This window comes from Ammospiza nelsoni, chromosome 1 (assembly GCF_027579445.1).
Source record: "Ammospiza nelsoni isolate bAmmNel1 chromosome 1, bAmmNel1.pri, whole genome shotgun sequence".
NCBI classification, from domain to species: Eukaryota; Metazoa; Chordata; class Aves; order Passeriformes; family Passerellidae; genus Ammospiza; species Ammospiza nelsoni.
The window spans coordinates 17,846,348-17,863,460 of record NC_080633.1 but is presented as its reverse complement, the minus strand read 5'-3'; the positions used below and the strand labels follow the sequence as shown (position 1 = coordinate 17,863,460).

The following is a 17,113-nucleotide window of genomic DNA, read 5'->3' as shown; positions in this document are numbered from 1 at the left end:
GGTGACCATCCGTCCTCCCACGGCCGGGCGCCCTCGCTCGCAGAGCCGAGCGCTGGCGGAGGCGGGCGCCTGTCCGCTGGCTCCGCGGCAGCAGCCCCGCCCGCCGATCCCCGCAGCAAGTGGCAGTCCCGCGCCACGGGCCCCCCTCTCCGGCAGCGGCGCTCGAAGGATGCGGAGCGGCGGAGCGCGGGCGGCGGCGGGGCGTCGCGGGGGGACCCGCCGCTGCGCCGGGCGCGGGCGCCGCCGCCCCTGCGCGCTGCGCCGGGCAGGAGCTCAGTGAGCGCGGTGGCCGCGGCGGGAGGAGGCGCAGGAGGGCTCGGCTCTGCTGTCGCCGGAGGGGCTGCGCGCCGCTCCGCGCCGGCGGTGGGGCTGTGCGGAGCCCCGCGCTGGGGAGGTTGCGGGCGGCACCGCCACAGGTGACTCGCGGGCCGGGGGTCGCGTTCCGCCCCGCTGCCGCTCGGCCGCCTCTGCGCGTTCGCACCCCTGCGCCGCGGCCGCCTGCGCGAAGCTCATCTTCAGCCGCCTCGCCGTGCCGGCGCCACCGGCAGCACCGGGGGACATGGCTTTGCTCCGGCTCCTTCTCCTCTTGTTCCTCGCCCAGCGCGGGCTGGGGTCTGCCGGCGACCAAGGGCAGGCAGTGCGCGGCCGGGAGCGAGCGCTCGGAGGGAAGCAGCCTATTTACAACCACATCAAGAGCCGGGAACCTCTGCCGGCTCCGCGGAGCCGCTCTACAGAGAGCACCATCTTGGCGCAGCGGCTCGCCGAGGAGGTGCCCCAGGACGTGGCCTCATTCCTCTACACGGGCGACTCCCGGGAGTTGCGGCGAGCCAACTGCTCCGGGCGGTACGAGCTGGCCAGCCTCGCCGGCAAGTCGCGCTTCACCTCGCACCCCTCCCTGCACGGCGCCCTGGGCACCCTCACCCACGCCACCAACTTACTCAACATGATCCTCCAGAGCAATAAGTCGCGGGAGCAGAACTTGCAGGAGGACCTGGAGTGGTACCGCGCCTTGATCAGGAGCCTGGTGGAGGAGGACCCCAACATCTCCCGGGCTGCTATCACTTTCAGCACGGAGCCTTTCTCCTCCACTCCCCAGGTTTTCCTCCAGGCCAGCAGGCACGAGAGCCAGGTCCTCCTGCAGGACTTGTCCTCCACGGCTCACCGCCTGGCTAACGCCTCTGTAGAAACTGAGTGGTTCCACAGCTTGAAGCGCAAGTGGAGGCCGCATCTGCACAGGAAGGTCTTAAACACGGGCCCCAAAACTTTGGAAAACAGTTGGAAGAGGCGGGAGAGCTTCACTGCTGATAAGAACCATATCCGGTGGTCCTCACCATACCTGGAGTGTGAGAATGGGAATTACAAACCCGGCTGGCTTGTGACTCTCTCGGCGGCTTTTTATGGGCTGCGGCCAAACCTCCTGCCCGAGTTCAGGTGAGAGGAGTGTTCCCTTTACTTTCTGTCGAGAAGGGGATGGGGGGAAGCAGGATGGGGGTTTGGTTCTGCCCCCCTCCTAGGGAAGGGCATTGTGGTCTCTGGGTGACCTGATCAACCCCAGACGCACGGGCTGCTGTCACAGCGCAGAGCAGCCTCAGGCCTTTCTGGTGAGCGGTGCCTTCGGGAGCTGTTGCTCCTTAAAAGCATCGCTGTTGTCTCCGTCTGTAAGACAGCGTTTGCTTTGCTCCCATTGGAGCAGGCGTGCATGTGGGTTACGTTCCTGGTGGGCTTGTGGGGAGAGGAGAGCGGCAGCTGCCAGTTGAAGTTTATCTGTGTCTGTAAGAGAAAAATGCTCACTGAGTTATTTCTTATTATACTGCGAAATTGAACCTAGCTAGACCTCAGCTATGCTTTTAACCTGCTGGGAAATAACATTCCCAGTAATTAATGACATTACTAGTGCTGGTAAAGTGCTGTTTCTGGTCTCCAGAGCGCATCCACTGTGGGGTGCTCGAGCCTGGTCAGTGGTAGTACACTTGTAGGTGCTGGTGACTCTTGTTCTGTCATAGTTCATGTGGCTATAAGCTGAAGTGGCAGAAGGAGAGCTTTCCTTTTGCACCTCCAGCTTTATATTTGGTACCTGGCATATGTAAAGGTTTGCTTTTTTTATTGGTTCATTTACTTTTTATTGCTTTTATGTACTTTGCCACTGAGCTGCAACTAACAGAGAGGAAGATAGAGAAAGGCTCTTTCTTGTGTCTTTGTATTTTGACCCCAAAGAGAGATTTGCTTAAATGAGAGCAACCTGTGGAGTGTGAGATGCCAGTTTTCCCCCGGCACTCTTGTAAGGGGTTCACAGGTAGCTCTGTCCAGTGGGGAATGTGCACTGCCCAGAAGCAGCTGGCGTTTCTCAGGATGAGAGAGGAGCACAGGATTTCTTTTGTGCTATCAATTAGTAGCAGGTAAAGATTGATGAGAATGTAGCAGACTCCAAGGAGATCTTGCCACACCTAGGTGGCAAGGCAATAATGTCTGCAAATGCTGTTTCTCTTGGCTTAGTCTGAAATCCAATGTAATCAAAAAGATATGAGTTCAGTAATAAATTCCTGAAAAAAAACAAAATTTGTTGAATGGATAATGGCTGCTTATTTCTCTGTTGAATTACCTTTTGCCCTGAAATTTTCACGCTTATGGGGATGATAGGGTTAAGGTAAAATGAGCTAAGCTGTAGGCTGTTTGTTGCTGAATTCCTCTTGAGACCAAAACCCAGGAATAGGTCTACTGTAGAGCTCTTCTGGACCCTAGGGAGTCCAGAGAAGTCGGGAAGCTCGTCAGAGATCATTGAAATGCAATGTTCAACGTTTGATGAACTTTGGGATGTGGATGAGAGTTAATGTAGGCTGATATTCTCTTGTTGGAGATAGAGTTTGGCAGAGCCACTAGGCTGCAGGTGTGGTGGCAGCCACAAACCAGCTCTCTGAGAATATAAATTTCGATATAAAGTTGAACTCAAAGACGCTTCAATCTTGACTTAATTGAAGAGGAAATAAACCCATGTTTTAAAGGGGAAAAGTCGAAGCTCCAATCCCAGCTCTGTGCCAAGATTCTGTGATGGCAGGAAGCATCTCAGTGGTGTAGCTTTCTGCTGTGGTAGCTTTGGCGTGCAGAACGCACCAGATCTGTTTTGGCACAACCCTGGCCAGCCACGACAACCAGTAGATGTCCTCCTGGATGCAGTACAGAGCACTGCCTTCCCTCCCTGCCTCATCTTCCCAGCCTCTGCTTGCCACCTGGGGGTCACTGCCAGGGAAGAAATGGAATAACCTGTTATGTCTCTGACACTTCAAGGGGCATTCTGAGCTCATCTGAGCTTGGAGAACCACTTCATATTTACAAGGTCATGAGATGGAGTATGCTGTGCAAGTTCAAAGTGTTGTGTTGCTGTTATACTGAACAGTTAGGGCAAAACTAACAAAGATTTGTTGTATCAACAGAGATGAGTTTGTAAGCATTTCTAAAAAAGGGGTTATGTTATTTTGCCAAACTATTAAAGAGGCAGGTAGAAGAAGTAAAATTATAAATACATACATGTTCTGGCAAGGCTGAAGGATAGTTCCTGTGTTCCTGATTTGAGGTATGCTGGATGAAAGATGGGCTTTAATACAAGGTTATGACTTGGGATATTGAGAAAGTAACTTCTCAGCGACACAGAAAATGGTATACACAAAATATGCTTCCAAGACTTGTAGTTTGTTTCAATATTTACACGATGTTTTCATTACTTAATAGGTACACAGCCTCAATGTGAGTTTTTAAGAGAAAAAATGGCTTAAAGCATGAGCACATGAAAAATGTGACATCTAGTGTGGTTACTGGAAAATTAGTTGTGTGAATTACTATAAGATGCCTCTTGAAGTAAGCTTACTTCCTCTCACTGTCAGTCTTTCAGTGACACAATATTTTGACTTTAAATTCTTATTTAAAGTCCATATGAAAAAACAGTGTTCACTACTCTCCATCTTTTGGGGCAGCTATGTTGGTTCTCCCAAAAAGATATCTTTGAACTATGTGTTAGAAACTTTTTAATGAATCAGTTACCATGCTCCTCCCATTTAGTAGTCTGGTGTGATATCATTAATGGTATTTTAGTGTATGCCTCTTTAATATTATTTTAACAGTTTTTGTACTTTCTTTCCTCCCATTAGGTTTAAGGCATGGTACTTTAGGGTGGGATACATTCCAGGAGCATGCCATATCCATGAGAGAGAGCTCTTTCACATTACAGAAGGAAAAGCCCATTGCTCCTTCTTGGTATCTCTTCTGTGGCAGTAGCAGAAGGGTTTGTTCATGTGGCATGGCAATGGGAAGAGGTTAATGAGGGCAATAGTGATACTGAATAATGAAGGCAATAATGGTAACTACTGCTGGCTGTGTTCAGTGCATGCTGCTGCTGCAGTGCTGTTGTCAGTGATGCTCCCAAAGTGCAGCACAAAGCAGCAAAGTTTTCTTCTTAACATTGTGAAGAGTTACAGTGCTTTTGGCCTGAGGATGGTAGTGTTACAGGCCAGGGGGCTCCTGCCAGCAGCTCATCTGTCTTCAATTTCACCTGTCCCCTTCCCAAAAGATTGCTGCCAAACTGCCCTAAGTGAAGACCAAGGGGAGAATGTGGTTGTCTTGCCATGACCAACGCTGTAGATAAATAGTGAGATGAAGTGGAGAAACCAAAGGCAACTTGATTGTACTGATAAGTGTGCCAGAAGCTGTTCAGGGCCACATTAGCCTAGTACAATGCCAAGCTAGCAGTGCTGGCTCTCTGCAGCTCTTTGCAGTGCTTGCTCATATTGTGTTGTCTCTGTTTGCTGGTCTTTCCACCCAAAATGCATGCAGAGAGCGTTACTGTTTATAAGGTGCTGTGTAGGCTCCCGTTCAGAAATCAGGATCCACAGAGACTCAAAGTAATCACTTGATGTTACCCATCCCTCCTGTCTAAACTGATGCCATTTGCAGCTGAAATTCACAACCTAATGTGTCTAATCCCTCTACTGCTGTAGTGCTGCAGGGGGTAGAGCACAGGAGCATCTGTCACAGGTCTTCTGTGCCCCTCCTCTGCCACTCCCTATCACATGGTCAGAATGAACCATATTTTATGGCATGTGATGACCCAACTGTCCTCCTTGCAGCCCCACTGAGAAAGTGGAAAAGTTTGAGAAGTTGCATGTGGTAAATACAATTCCTTTTCTAAAAATATTTCCTTGGTGCCTGGAGGAAGAAATGAGAGGTCTTTGTTGCTTTAGCAGTCCAGGAGACAAGTGGGAAAGGTCATATCTTAATCTAGAAGAAAGATGACTAAATAGTCAGCTAATAGGAACACACAAGTTAAAAAATGTCCTCCTGGGTCACTGAGTCAGTCTTCTGCTGTCACAAGCCCACTTAATGTCATCAGTTGACAAATCTCCATCTTTTAAGTAGGTGGGTTTCCCTCTTGACTCTTCAGTCCACTGGCATGCTGGACCTAAGGGTTGGACAACTTCTCCTGATTTCTGATCTGAATTTATTCACTTGCAGTCAGTTCTCATGCATTTGTTCTGGTCCAGAACTGTCTTCCATCTGACTTAGCACCCTCAGCTGGTGTTTACTGCCCTGATTTTATAGGCAGTGGCCCCTTCACCACCTTTGTTTACTAGACTACACAAACTGGCTTTCTTAGTCTGCCATGAGCTCTCTGTTGCCATGGTCCCTCTTCTCAGGTCCTGTTCCAGAATTTCCTGAGCATGGTTAGTCAGATTCATGTGCGCTGTTTCAGGCTTGTGCAATGACATCAATTATCCCCAAACTCTGATGAATGAGTTGCTGCTTTTGCAGTTCAAAATGTTCCCTTGTGTGCTGTTCTCATTTTCTTTAACATTGTGTTGAAATACATCTACATTTTGGGAACTGGTCATTGGTCTTTCATGATTTCTCATTGTGGAGGTCAGATTTTCTTCAGGATATGAAGCACTGACTTTCTTTCCCCCTCCCACCATATTCCAGCTGTTTTTTTTGCCAAATTCAGCACAGCATTTACTATCTTTTTAAAAGGTTTTAAGGGAGAATCCAATGCAATAATGTCTGTTTTGGCAGAAAGGTACTCAATCAGCAAGCTGAGTAAGTTGGAGGTGGCTGGGGTTTTTTGTTGTTGTTTTTGTTTTGGGTTTTAATTTAATTTTATTTTTGAATGGAGTCTTGTTCTGGATCATTTACAGGTGACTTGATTCTTAAGTTTGGCCAGATTTTGCCATATCTTAATATTTTCTGCCTCCCAGAGGTTTGCTCCTTCTCTCAGTTATTGGAAAGATATCCCTTGATGCAAAGATAATCTTTACTGCACAGTTAAATTGAGCTGTTTCTTCCCTAAAGGCAGGATAATGTAGTGATTTCTGCTGTACCATTAACAATTACTTGGACCACTCCAGTGTTGGACTATGATGGGACTCTTAGTTAAAGAAACATTACTAAAGGCAGATTAAACCATGGAGGTAGAAGTACTTATGACAAATAAATAATTTCTTAGGGATTGTATATGATTTATTATTCTGCTAACTATTTCACTGCTATTAAAATACTTGGTAAAAAAATCCAAACAAATGTAGACATGAAAAAAAGAATTTTAAAATTGGGTAATCTTTTTTCTTTTAGACATGGTTTAATTTCTTCCTTTACCCCCTTTTTTAGTTTCCCCCAATCTCTCTTTAGTCTGGGTACCGAGCTAAGAGAAAATTAATTTTAATTGTTTAAGGAGTCTTTTAAATTTTTTGTGCCATTGTGAAATGATGTTAGTTGTATAATGCAGAAAGTATTTTTAAATTGAGGTTGACATTTTTTATAACATGTCTTGGCCCTTGATTGAAGGTGTGGGTGGATTTAGAACAGGTTTCAAAAATGAAAAGGAATAATTTATTTTCTAGAATTTCTGAAAGTCTTGGGTTTGTGTTCCTGAAAAGAAGTTAAAGTCTCTTATTATGCTGTCTCTTTGTGGAAACCCTCAGGATATTTTAAGTATTTTCTAGGCAATTAATTATGTCCCTGCCAGCATTTTTCATATGAGGTCATGGAGAGGGATAGAAAACTGGATGTTGATGAAACATAGGAAGGGAACAATAAATATGGATTTCTCTTTCAGAACCATGATTCAGCTTCCTTCAGTATTGGAGAAACAGGAGTGGGTCTTGGAAGAAAGTTAAATATGGCCATGACAGGATTGAAACACATACTGCATTCATGTCCACAATTACCTAGCACATGCTAAGTTGCAATAAAAGCAATTTTTGGTTTTTTGGGTCAAACTTCTGTTTCCAACTCCTGTGTTTTCCACCCCCATCGCCCTTGGGCCACACTTCCAGCACAGCAGGTTATGAAAGCACTTTTGAAGGGGATGGGCATGTGGCAGTCCTTACTATCTGGGATTCAGCTCCAGGACTGTCATCTATTCTGTTTGTGAGCATGGGCTGAGATAGAAATGTTCCTGAATGTAAGAAAAAATGTATTGCTCTGTTATGTCAAATAAAAGGTTCCATGGCCCTTGCTCCAAAAGCAGCTTCTGGCAGGTACTAAAAGAAAATTGTCAAGTTCTTCTGTCCTGGTTATGTCCAATTTACCAATGATAAGCAACAAAAAGAAATTGTTTTCTTTCAGATTTCACCTGAATGACTGGATAGTAAGTATTCATGATTCCTTCATGAATACTTCCTTCATGATTCTTATCCATGTTTTAACACATTTTTGTCTTCTACTATGTAGTTTAGCATTGTTTTCCGTAATACATTTATATGTTCCATTATAGCCATCTATTCTGCGTTCCATAGTTTTCTATTTTAAACTCACTTCATGAATCTAAACTCATTGGGAGATCCCAGATTCTTGAATTAATACTTTCCAAAGTGTTTTACTGCATCTTTTCTGCCTCAGCCAGGTTTAGTTGTAGGTTACATTAAACATTTTTATCACTTGCAGACTTTGTTATGGCCACTCATTTGTGAAGTCCAACTTGCTAACTTCCCTGCATGTGAAACCTGATTTTTGCTGAATTGATTCTTTCAAGATAGATGAAAAGAATTCATTTTTGTCAGAATCTGTCTCGGCTCTGAGCAATTTTTGTATCTTGGTTGTGTATTGTGTTAGAGATTCTACTTCAGCCTTCCACTTTCTGAGGTGTTTGAAATGGTTTTGGTAGAGCCTATCCTTTTAACATGTGGTTTCTAAAAATATCTTGATATCTTGGTTTTGTCTTACATTCTTGTAATTTGTATGTTCCTCCTTGCCCAGGTTTATGCCTTTCAATTTTTTTTTTTTTTTTTTTTTTTGAGGTTGGCTTCCACTTTTGAGTTTTAAAATGACCTTGTTACCTTTAAGTAAATTTTCAGGGTCACATAATTTAGTATAGTTAGGCTGCAACCATCCATCCTATGTAGGATTCTTCTATTTCAAAAGCTCTTAAAAGCTCTTTGTGTTCCTAATGTATTTTCTTCTGTTGTGCTCTGTTCCTTGAGACTCTTTCTTTCCACCTGCCTGTTTGACCCCATGGATGGTAATGAAAACATTAAAAGAAAAACAGCCTGAATTTGGCTCCAAGACCTAATTTCATAGGTATAATCTAATGTAAGTGGTACTTTACCATCAATGACACCTGGCATTCCTATACAAGGTGATGCTTTGTGACAGAGTTAAGATGCTAGCAGCCACTTGAGCATCCTCAAGTGGAAAAAAACCCCAAACAAGCCCAAACTATCCCCATTCCTCAGAGTATCTAACAAACTCTCTGACTAAACTGCAAGGGTGTCCTCAGTGAGGCAGCCCTGCATGCCATAAATATGAAGGCAGATTTAATTTGAAAATATTCTTCAGACAATAGAATTCAGCTTTAAGTATTCTGCCCTTGCAGTACTGTTTCAATTTACTGTCTCTCAAAAGAGAGACTTTCTAAGCAGGTGAATCCTAATTTATGTGCCTTACTGTACCTTACTGTTCAGTTTATTTTTAGTGGAAGCTGGTTCTCCTGTGAAAATGTGTGTTGAAAAGCAGCAGTCTGCATGCTATGGCTGAGGAATTAGGGAAGTGTCTGTCCTATTAGAAAGGAGTTGGTGGTGACTCTGTGACCAGGCCAAACTCGTGTCTCGTGTCCCAGCAGCCTTTTGTGAGTCTGGCTGGTTGTGCATGGTAACAACCTTAACAATGTCCACGTGATGCAGAATCCTAAACCTTAACTTTCAAAGGCAAGCTGAACCTGCTGTTTGTCAGTAAGACTTATGGCTGAAATTCACTTGTGAATTTGACACCAGGGTTATTTTTGGGTGCTGAGTTGATGGCGCATGGGAGGAGCCTCAGGTGTCAGGTACTATGCAATATTTGAAGATTAATATTCTTGAAAGTGGCAACCTCCAAAACGAGAGTGGTCAGAAAAGTCATCTGCCCTGAAAACATTTGCTATGCAAAATACAGTGTGTATTTGTCTAGAGGAGTGGGCATTTGCAGATTTCTGATGTCTGTAGAGAACTTTTTTCTTATCTTCTTGTTTTCTGGTAAAGAGGACTCATGAAGGACAGCATGGAGGGCTGAATGAATGTGACAGCAAGTATCCAAGCAGCTGCTTAGATGTGGATGATGACTTCAGTGTGTGATAACCATCCCTTATACTTTAACTATGAATGCTCACAATGCTTACGGGCACAAAAGTGAGTGTACAAACTTAGAGGGCAAACTGTGTTTAGCTGAGCTGTGATGACCTCTGTGCCAAAAAAGCTTTTTAAGATCTAGAGCACAAGGATTTTAAGATGTAACAGTAGAGGCAAAAAAAATATTTTGTAGATAGGCTTTACAACCTGTTGTTACAATGAAATATTATAACTACTGAAACTATCAAGATAGCTAGTAGTTTGGGAAAATAAGCTTAAATCAATTTCTGGCACAGATTTCAAGGCAAGCAGCATGCCAACAAACAGTAGTACTGGAAATACAGACAGGCATTAAAGCCTCTTAAATCAAACGTCTGAACTGACAGAAAATCCTTGATGACATCATTCTTCAGTGATTATCTTATATATAATTCAACTAATTCTTTCTTAACTGCATGTTTAACATGGACATGCAATCCTTAGATATCTCTTTTGTGTTTGTAAGGACTGTAAAATTGTCTCAGGAAACAAATATCTATTGTTTCAAGGAGATTAACAAAATATACTTACCTGCCAGATGGTCCACAATTACCAGTAATATTGTTATTAACTTATGGCTGTGGCTTGTGTTGAGCCAGGCAGCATTGCTGGTGTGGATGAATGTGTTACTCTGACAAGCTGAGTCTACTCTTACACCCTTGGTATTTGTCTTGATTGCTTACACCAAGATAGCAACACTGCAATTATTCCCAATTAGTTCGATAAATATAACACAGGGAGTTGGTCCATATACATTCTAGGAGGATGTGTTCTTTCATATGTTCCATTTTCTGAATGCTGAATCAAAAATAACTGGAAATGTGGGTGGCTAAACAGGCTGTGCCAGCTACTGTATTAATCACAGATGAATTTCAGAAATCTATCGTGTACATGTATTAGTGTGCTGTGTGTAATTGTAGTGGGGTACAAGTCTGAGGTGGTGTTTTAAAATGGATCTCAAATGAACTCATGGAACTCTTGTACCATCATGACACCTTTTATAAATGCCACATATATGCTTCAAGAAACTTTGCTTTTGAAGACACTGTATCCTCAGGTAGTTTCAGACCCTGCAACTACTTCAGAACTATGATGTTACAATGAAACATGTATTGCAGAGATCTAGTGAAAAAGTAATAATAATGTGCATCATGGGGGCAACAGTTCAAATCATGTGGCAGCTTGTAACTGTAAGGAGAGATTGCTTTCCTGCTCCTGCACTGTCCTCTTTCTTCTTACTGTAGATTTTCACCCCAGAAACTCACAAAGCTCTGAGTAAAGGGAAAACCAGAACAACTTAGCCATGTCAAAAGTTCAGGTTGTGCTACAGAAGAACTGCAGGTGGGAGAAGAGTGTAGGTAAAAAAGTTTGCATTGAGTTAATGAAGATTGAGTTTTGTGAAAGACAAACATTCTTGTAAGAAAAACTTTAGTATGAGAGAAGCAAAAGGAACATGTGTTTAGTTTGAAATGAAAGAATTTTGTAGTATTTCTGGAAGAGGTATTATGAAAATATTTTTGAGCTTGGATGGCTGAACTGTGATTCTGACAAAACTGAAGCATAAATTGAAAGTGCAGGTGGAAGACGACCAGATAACCTGGGAGGAATATGGAGACTCTGTCTGAGCATGACTGTGATCATGAGTATCTTGCATCAGCAATAGTGTGGCCAGCAGGACCAGGGAAGTGATCATTCCCCTGGTGAGGTACTGGTGAGGCTGTACCTCAAATCCTATGTTCAGTTTTGGGCCCCTCACTTTAGGAAAGCCATTAAAAGGGCTGGAGCAAGTCCAGGGAAGGGCAGTGGAGCTGGTGAAGATTCTGGAGCACAAGTCCTATGAGGAGGGAGCTGGGGGAGTTTAGTCCAGAGAAAAGGAGACTCGGGGGAGATCTTGCTGCTCTCTACAACTGCCTGAAAGGAGGCTGGGGGGAGGTGGAGGTTGGTCTCTTCTCCCATGTGACAGCAGAAGAGGAAGTGTCTTCAAGTTGTGCCAGAGGAGTTTTTCATTGGATATTAGGAAAAATCACTTAACTGAAAGGATTGTCAGGCATCAGACCAGGGTTGAGTAACCATCCCTGGAGGTATTTCGAAGATGTGGCACTTAGGGATGCAGTTTAGTGGTGACTTTGGCAGTGTTTGGGTAATAGCTGGGATTCAATGACCTTGAAGGTCTTTTACAGGGTCTTTGGAATGCAAGCTGCTAAATGGAAAAGTGTACTTTGTGACAAAAGATGTTGGAAAGTCCAAGAATGGCAGGCTGATCAGTCTCACCTCATTCCCTTGGAATGTGATGGAGCAAATCATTGTGGAAACCTCTTCTGGAACACATGAAGAGGAAGAATGTGATTGGGAGTAGTCAGCATGGATTTCTGAGGGGGAAATAGTGTTTTACCAACTCAGTGGCCTTCTGTGTATAGATAGCTGGTGACCATCTGGAGGTCAGTCACTTCTGATGCACTCCTGGTGGCACTGGTTTGACACGAATCACCAATGTGTGCTTGTGGCAGAGAGAGCCAACAGCTTTCTGGCTGGTGAGAGGAAGTTTTGCTGATGGGTTGAGGGAAGTGATCCTCCCTCTTTCTCCAGCCTGGTGCCCCATTAAGAGTGCCATGTCCACTTGTGGGCTCCTCAGCACAGGAGATAAGGATGTACTGAAGCAAACCTAGTGCAAACCTGGCCACACAGACAGTTAAAGGTTGGAGCATCTGATCTACAAGGACTGAGTGAGCTGGCGCTGTTCAGCTTGGAGAAGAAAAGGCTCCAGGGGCATTTTGTATGTAAGTACCTGGTGAAAAATTATGAAGGAGAGAGAGACAGACCTTTCTCAGCCTTATTCGATGAAAGGATGGAAAGGCCAAGAGGCACAAACTGAAATACAAGAAATTTCATTTAAACATCAGAAATCTTTTGTATGGACACTGTGAGTTTGGTCAGTGACTAGATTGGATTTCCCAGAGATGGTGAGCTCTCCATTATTGAAAGTATAAAAAACCCCAGCTTAAGAGCCTACTTTGAGCTGATTGGATTCATCACAAGAGGCTTCTTCCAATGATAGTTGCTGTATGAATCTGATTTTCACATCTATTTTTGACAAAGTAATTGTATTAAAGAGCTTTCAAAGGATGTAAGTTCTTTAATCAATTCTGATGTGAGAAGCCCAGAAGTATATTCCTTTCTTTCCAGTACATGGCTCTGAGTGTTAGGATGCTCCCCTGCTTTCTGATGCTTGTTCCACTGGAATATGCCATGAATTCTCCAAATTGCAGCACTTCTGGTACAAGACCATACTGAAATGCCTTCTCAGTCTACTTAATGACCCTAATTTCTCTGGCTTGTGTGTGTTGTCTTTCTCATAAGTGTGTTGTCTTTCTCATAAGTAACCTCTAGGTAAGTTTTCTTTGGAAAATATTTATATCTTTTTTTTACTGGCACTCTGCTTCTACAAGACTTTCTTGTGATACAGCAAACTCTTAAAGCTGTTTCCTTCTCTTTAGGCAGTGATTAGTTTGTCCTATATTTGAAATCTTGTACTTCTCTTTGCAGAAATGTTTGAGGAGGGAAAGGTGAGTTTCCTCTCCTACTAGTTAAAAACAAAATGTACACAGGGGAAAAACTTCCCATGCAAAGGAAATGAAACCTCCTTCCATCAGGTGCTTCAGGTGAATGGGTGCATTTCCATCCAAGTTGAATCATCACTGCTTTTCCTACTGTATAAACTGATTTCTCTGGAGTAGTCAGGATGATGCTAATCCTTGGTATTTTTGCCAATGTCACTGGTGTATAACATGAATTAGGAGAGCAAGGAGTAGTGTTGGTCCTGGTCCTGCTGCCTGCTTTGTGCTTGTTTGCAGCCATGGGGAGAGTATTCATTTGCAGAACAGGTCCTGTCCTCAGCCCACACACTAATATTTGTATTAGCTCAAAAAGGTCCAGAAAATATTAGAAACATACCTGGTGGGATCTACACATGACCAGATGAGTGATCTGTTGTCTCTACTGCCATGGGCATCTGAATCAGGCGCCTTCTTGCCAGGTTAAATTTGTAATCCACTGACATCATCATTTTAAAGAGAGAATCTGTGCAGTATGACAGTTTTTCTTCTTGAGGTTATTGCTCACCCAGAACAAGGAAAAACAGTTCCTTGGGGTAGAAACATGGTTTGAGCAGGTGAAACTCCCTGGTGAAACTGCTGTTCAAAACAAGTGTACAAAGGCAAAAACTAAAAATATATCAGAATATTCCAGAAGTGTGGTGTGTGCTATTTTAAATTTAACTTGCTAGAACCAGCACTTAAGTATTTCAAGCAATTTCTAAATGTGCCCAGCATTATATTGTTTAGATTCTAGTCAGGAGACTGAGTGGGATTGAGTGCTCCTGTACTGTCTGACTTCCTACTGTTTGTTTTATGTAATTTTCTCATGCATTCTTCTGACCACTTACATGATGTAGTTGTGTTTTTCCATTTACTGTACAGCATACCTGAAGATGAATGTCCAAATTTAGCTGTGGACTCTTGCTGTACTGGGGTCAGATATGAGGGAACAGCATTGTCCTGGTTTTGATCAAGCTCACTCTTATGTTCTAATTTTGCTTGTACATATCCTCTCAAATACATGGCTCTGTAGCTGTCTTGTTGCAATTATTGTGTTATGAGCATTAATTAAAAGAGGGAACACACTTTGAGGTGAATGAGGTGCTTCTGAGATAGAGGCTGGGCCATGCCCTTGTTTGTTCAGTCTGGAAGAAGGGAGATGGTGGTGTTTGTAAAGTTGTGGAAGTCCAGACTGTAGAAATAAAAACATCTGTCCCAAGTGGCTGAAATGATTGACTTGAAAGGAATGGTATTCTGGATGTAAGAAATTAGCACAGAGCATTCATCCACTATGAATGAGTTTGTGTAATGATTTAGTAACTAGAAGTTGCATATTGACATTTTTGTCAAGTCTGGACTACAGCAAAGCAGTCATAGGTGACATGCTCTGACAAAATGATGCTATAAATGTCCTAGGTAATTCTGAAGAATATGTAAATCTTGAAAGGTTTTTTAAAAAAATAAAAAGATATAGAACTACAGTCTTTTACTTTCTTTCTTCTGATAATTTTCAAGTTTTTTATGCAACAGAGTGTCAGCTTTGAAGTTGGCTTATTAGCTTTTCTTTCAAAAGCATTTTTGAGGTAAACTGTTGATAATGAAACCTAGAGACTTCTTGGTATAGGACTTACACAATTTGGATGGTCCTTCAGGACATGTGAGTGTAGGAAACTTTTTTCCCTTCACAGACATCAGTGATCTATTGGTGGCTTGTGCAGCTTTCTGATGTTGCATCAGGTTTTATTGCAGGGCCAGATGGCAGAGGTGTGGGGAGAGGGCTTGGGTGCTTGCAGGAGGAGGATGTTGAGCTGCAGAAAAGAGGCCTGAATGTCTCTGGAGGCTGGGTTGTCTCCAGGGAGGGTGCAAAAAAGGCTTTTGCCAGTTGTTTTGGCAAATAGGGTTCCCTGGAGCAAAGGGGAGAATGTAGTTTTTGCTGGATGTGGGGTGAGGTGCAGTGTCTGGTACCTTGCACTCAAAACTGCCTAGGAAGGTTGTTAGCTTCAGAAAAAGTAGTGCAGCTCTTTCACTGTATTTATTTTGGGTCTTTGCTGCACAATAAAATGTAAGGGCATGACATTGTTTGAACATACAACTTGCTCTTAACTGCCACCCTAGTCTTAATGTGTTAGATTTACTGACCTCTTGTCCATAGTACATCTCAGTAAAGTCTAAAATAAGAATATTTCTTTGACCATGCTCTGGGAGCACAAAACTTTTCTGGTTTTAGACATTTTATCAAATTCCATATTTAGAAGAAAGAGGTTGTTCTGCTTTTCAGGCTACAGCATCACAAAAAAAGCTTAACCTATTTCTGCAGTTGTGTTCAAGGCTGTTTCCTCTCTGCTTTCAGAGGTGTTGTCAAAGTGGACATCAATCTACAGAAGGTGGACATTGACCAGTGCTCGAGCGAGGGATGGTTCTCAGGGACACACAGGTGTCATCTCAACAATTCTGAGGTATGTCTGTCCCTAAGGGACCTCACTTCAGTAACAAATATCTACACTTAGCACTGTTCTGCAGTATAAATGTTATGTGTTTTACTGACATTGAATGTGGTTTGTGGGGCTGAAGGAATCTTTCTGTGTGAGGTGTTATGGGATTCATGAGTTTCAGGAGTGCCTGCATTTCAGAACCATTGATGTTGAAACAGAAGCAAAGTTATTGTGAAGAGATAACAGTTACAGGGGAAAAGATTACCAATGAAATAATTTATGAGGTTCTGCTGTGCAAGTCAAACAATTATTTTGTGCTCAAAATCAAACTAGGATTTTAATGTCAGTGTCACTTTTGCTTGGATAACTTTGCAAAATCTAGTAGCTGAAACGCTAATGGTAATTATTCAGAAGTACATGGTCATTTGATAGAGTGATACAGAATAACAGGCAGAATTGGATACTGTAATTCCTTCTTAGTAGAAATGCCAACATTTTGACAGAGCTGACTAAAATGTTTGTGCTCAGCTCCTTCCTGCTTCCTCTTTCTTCTGAAGGTCTGTGTCTGGTTCCATCTGTCAGCAAATCATGGATCCTTCGGCCTGGCCTGTCTTATGTATTCAATGAAACTTCTAAACAAAATACATTTTGATTTTTCTTTTCATTCTCCTGTATAAAGGTGATTTCAAAGGCACTCATTTGTTTTCTGTGAGAGTAGGTATCTTATGCACTTCTGTACTTTTGGAAAGGACAATTAAAATGTAGGGGAAATTGACATTTGTCTACCAGAAGTCAGGAAATGCTTGCCTAATTTTCTGTAAAATGCCAATTTATCAAAGCCAAGTCTAAATTTAGAGAAGTTGTTGGTTTTGATGAATTCAGCTGCTAACATTTTTGAGCAAGAAGAACTCAGATTTTTTGTAAGCATCTTTTTTTTTTTTGTATTTTTCTCTGTGATTTTTTTCATGAAATAAACTTGAAATGCAAAATCAAGTCTTTGATAAAGACTAATTTAAGTCTAAATATTTCTGCAAGTGAAAAAATTTATTTCTCGGCTACTTTTTGACTTCTGAATTGTGAAGAGAATGCTTTTGAAGTTGCTCCTGTTTCTTCCTAGAAGAAAATACTGTTTCCCATGTGATCTGGTAAACCTTGTTTTTTAAATAAATTCTAGTTATCCCAAATGTGATAATATACTTTGGCAAGTGCTCCTCCTTCTCCTAATGTCTTATGAGCAAAACATGTCAGCAGAGGGGTGGGATTGTAAACTGCAACCCGGAATAAAAGGGGAAGAATCCAGTCCTGGGTCTCTTGTGGCTTCCTCCCAGCTGGCAGCTAAGTCCCAGGCAGTCATTCCTTCATTTCCCCTATCCCCACTGCCATGGGGTGGAGAACTGGGGAAAAAAGATAAAGCTGGTGGGCTAAGAACAGTTCAATAATGGAAACAAAGCAATATGGTAATAACAGT

General features: G+C 42.8%; 1 protein-coding gene across 1 annotated transcript in view; it reads left to right on the top strand.

Moving 5' to 3' along the window:
• The first annotated feature begins 559 nt into the window (after positions 1-559).
• The window catches only part of GPR158 (G protein-coupled receptor 158), a 183,030-nt gene continuing 166,476 nt past the window's right edge, over positions 560-17,113 (top strand). The window contains exons 1-2 of the mRNA XM_059481523.1: positions 560-1,431; positions 15,564-15,669. Coding sequence (XP_059337506.1) covers positions 560-1,431; positions 15,564-15,669 — 978 coding nt within the window. The remainder of the gene's footprint in view (positions 1,432-15,563; positions 15,670-17,113) is intronic.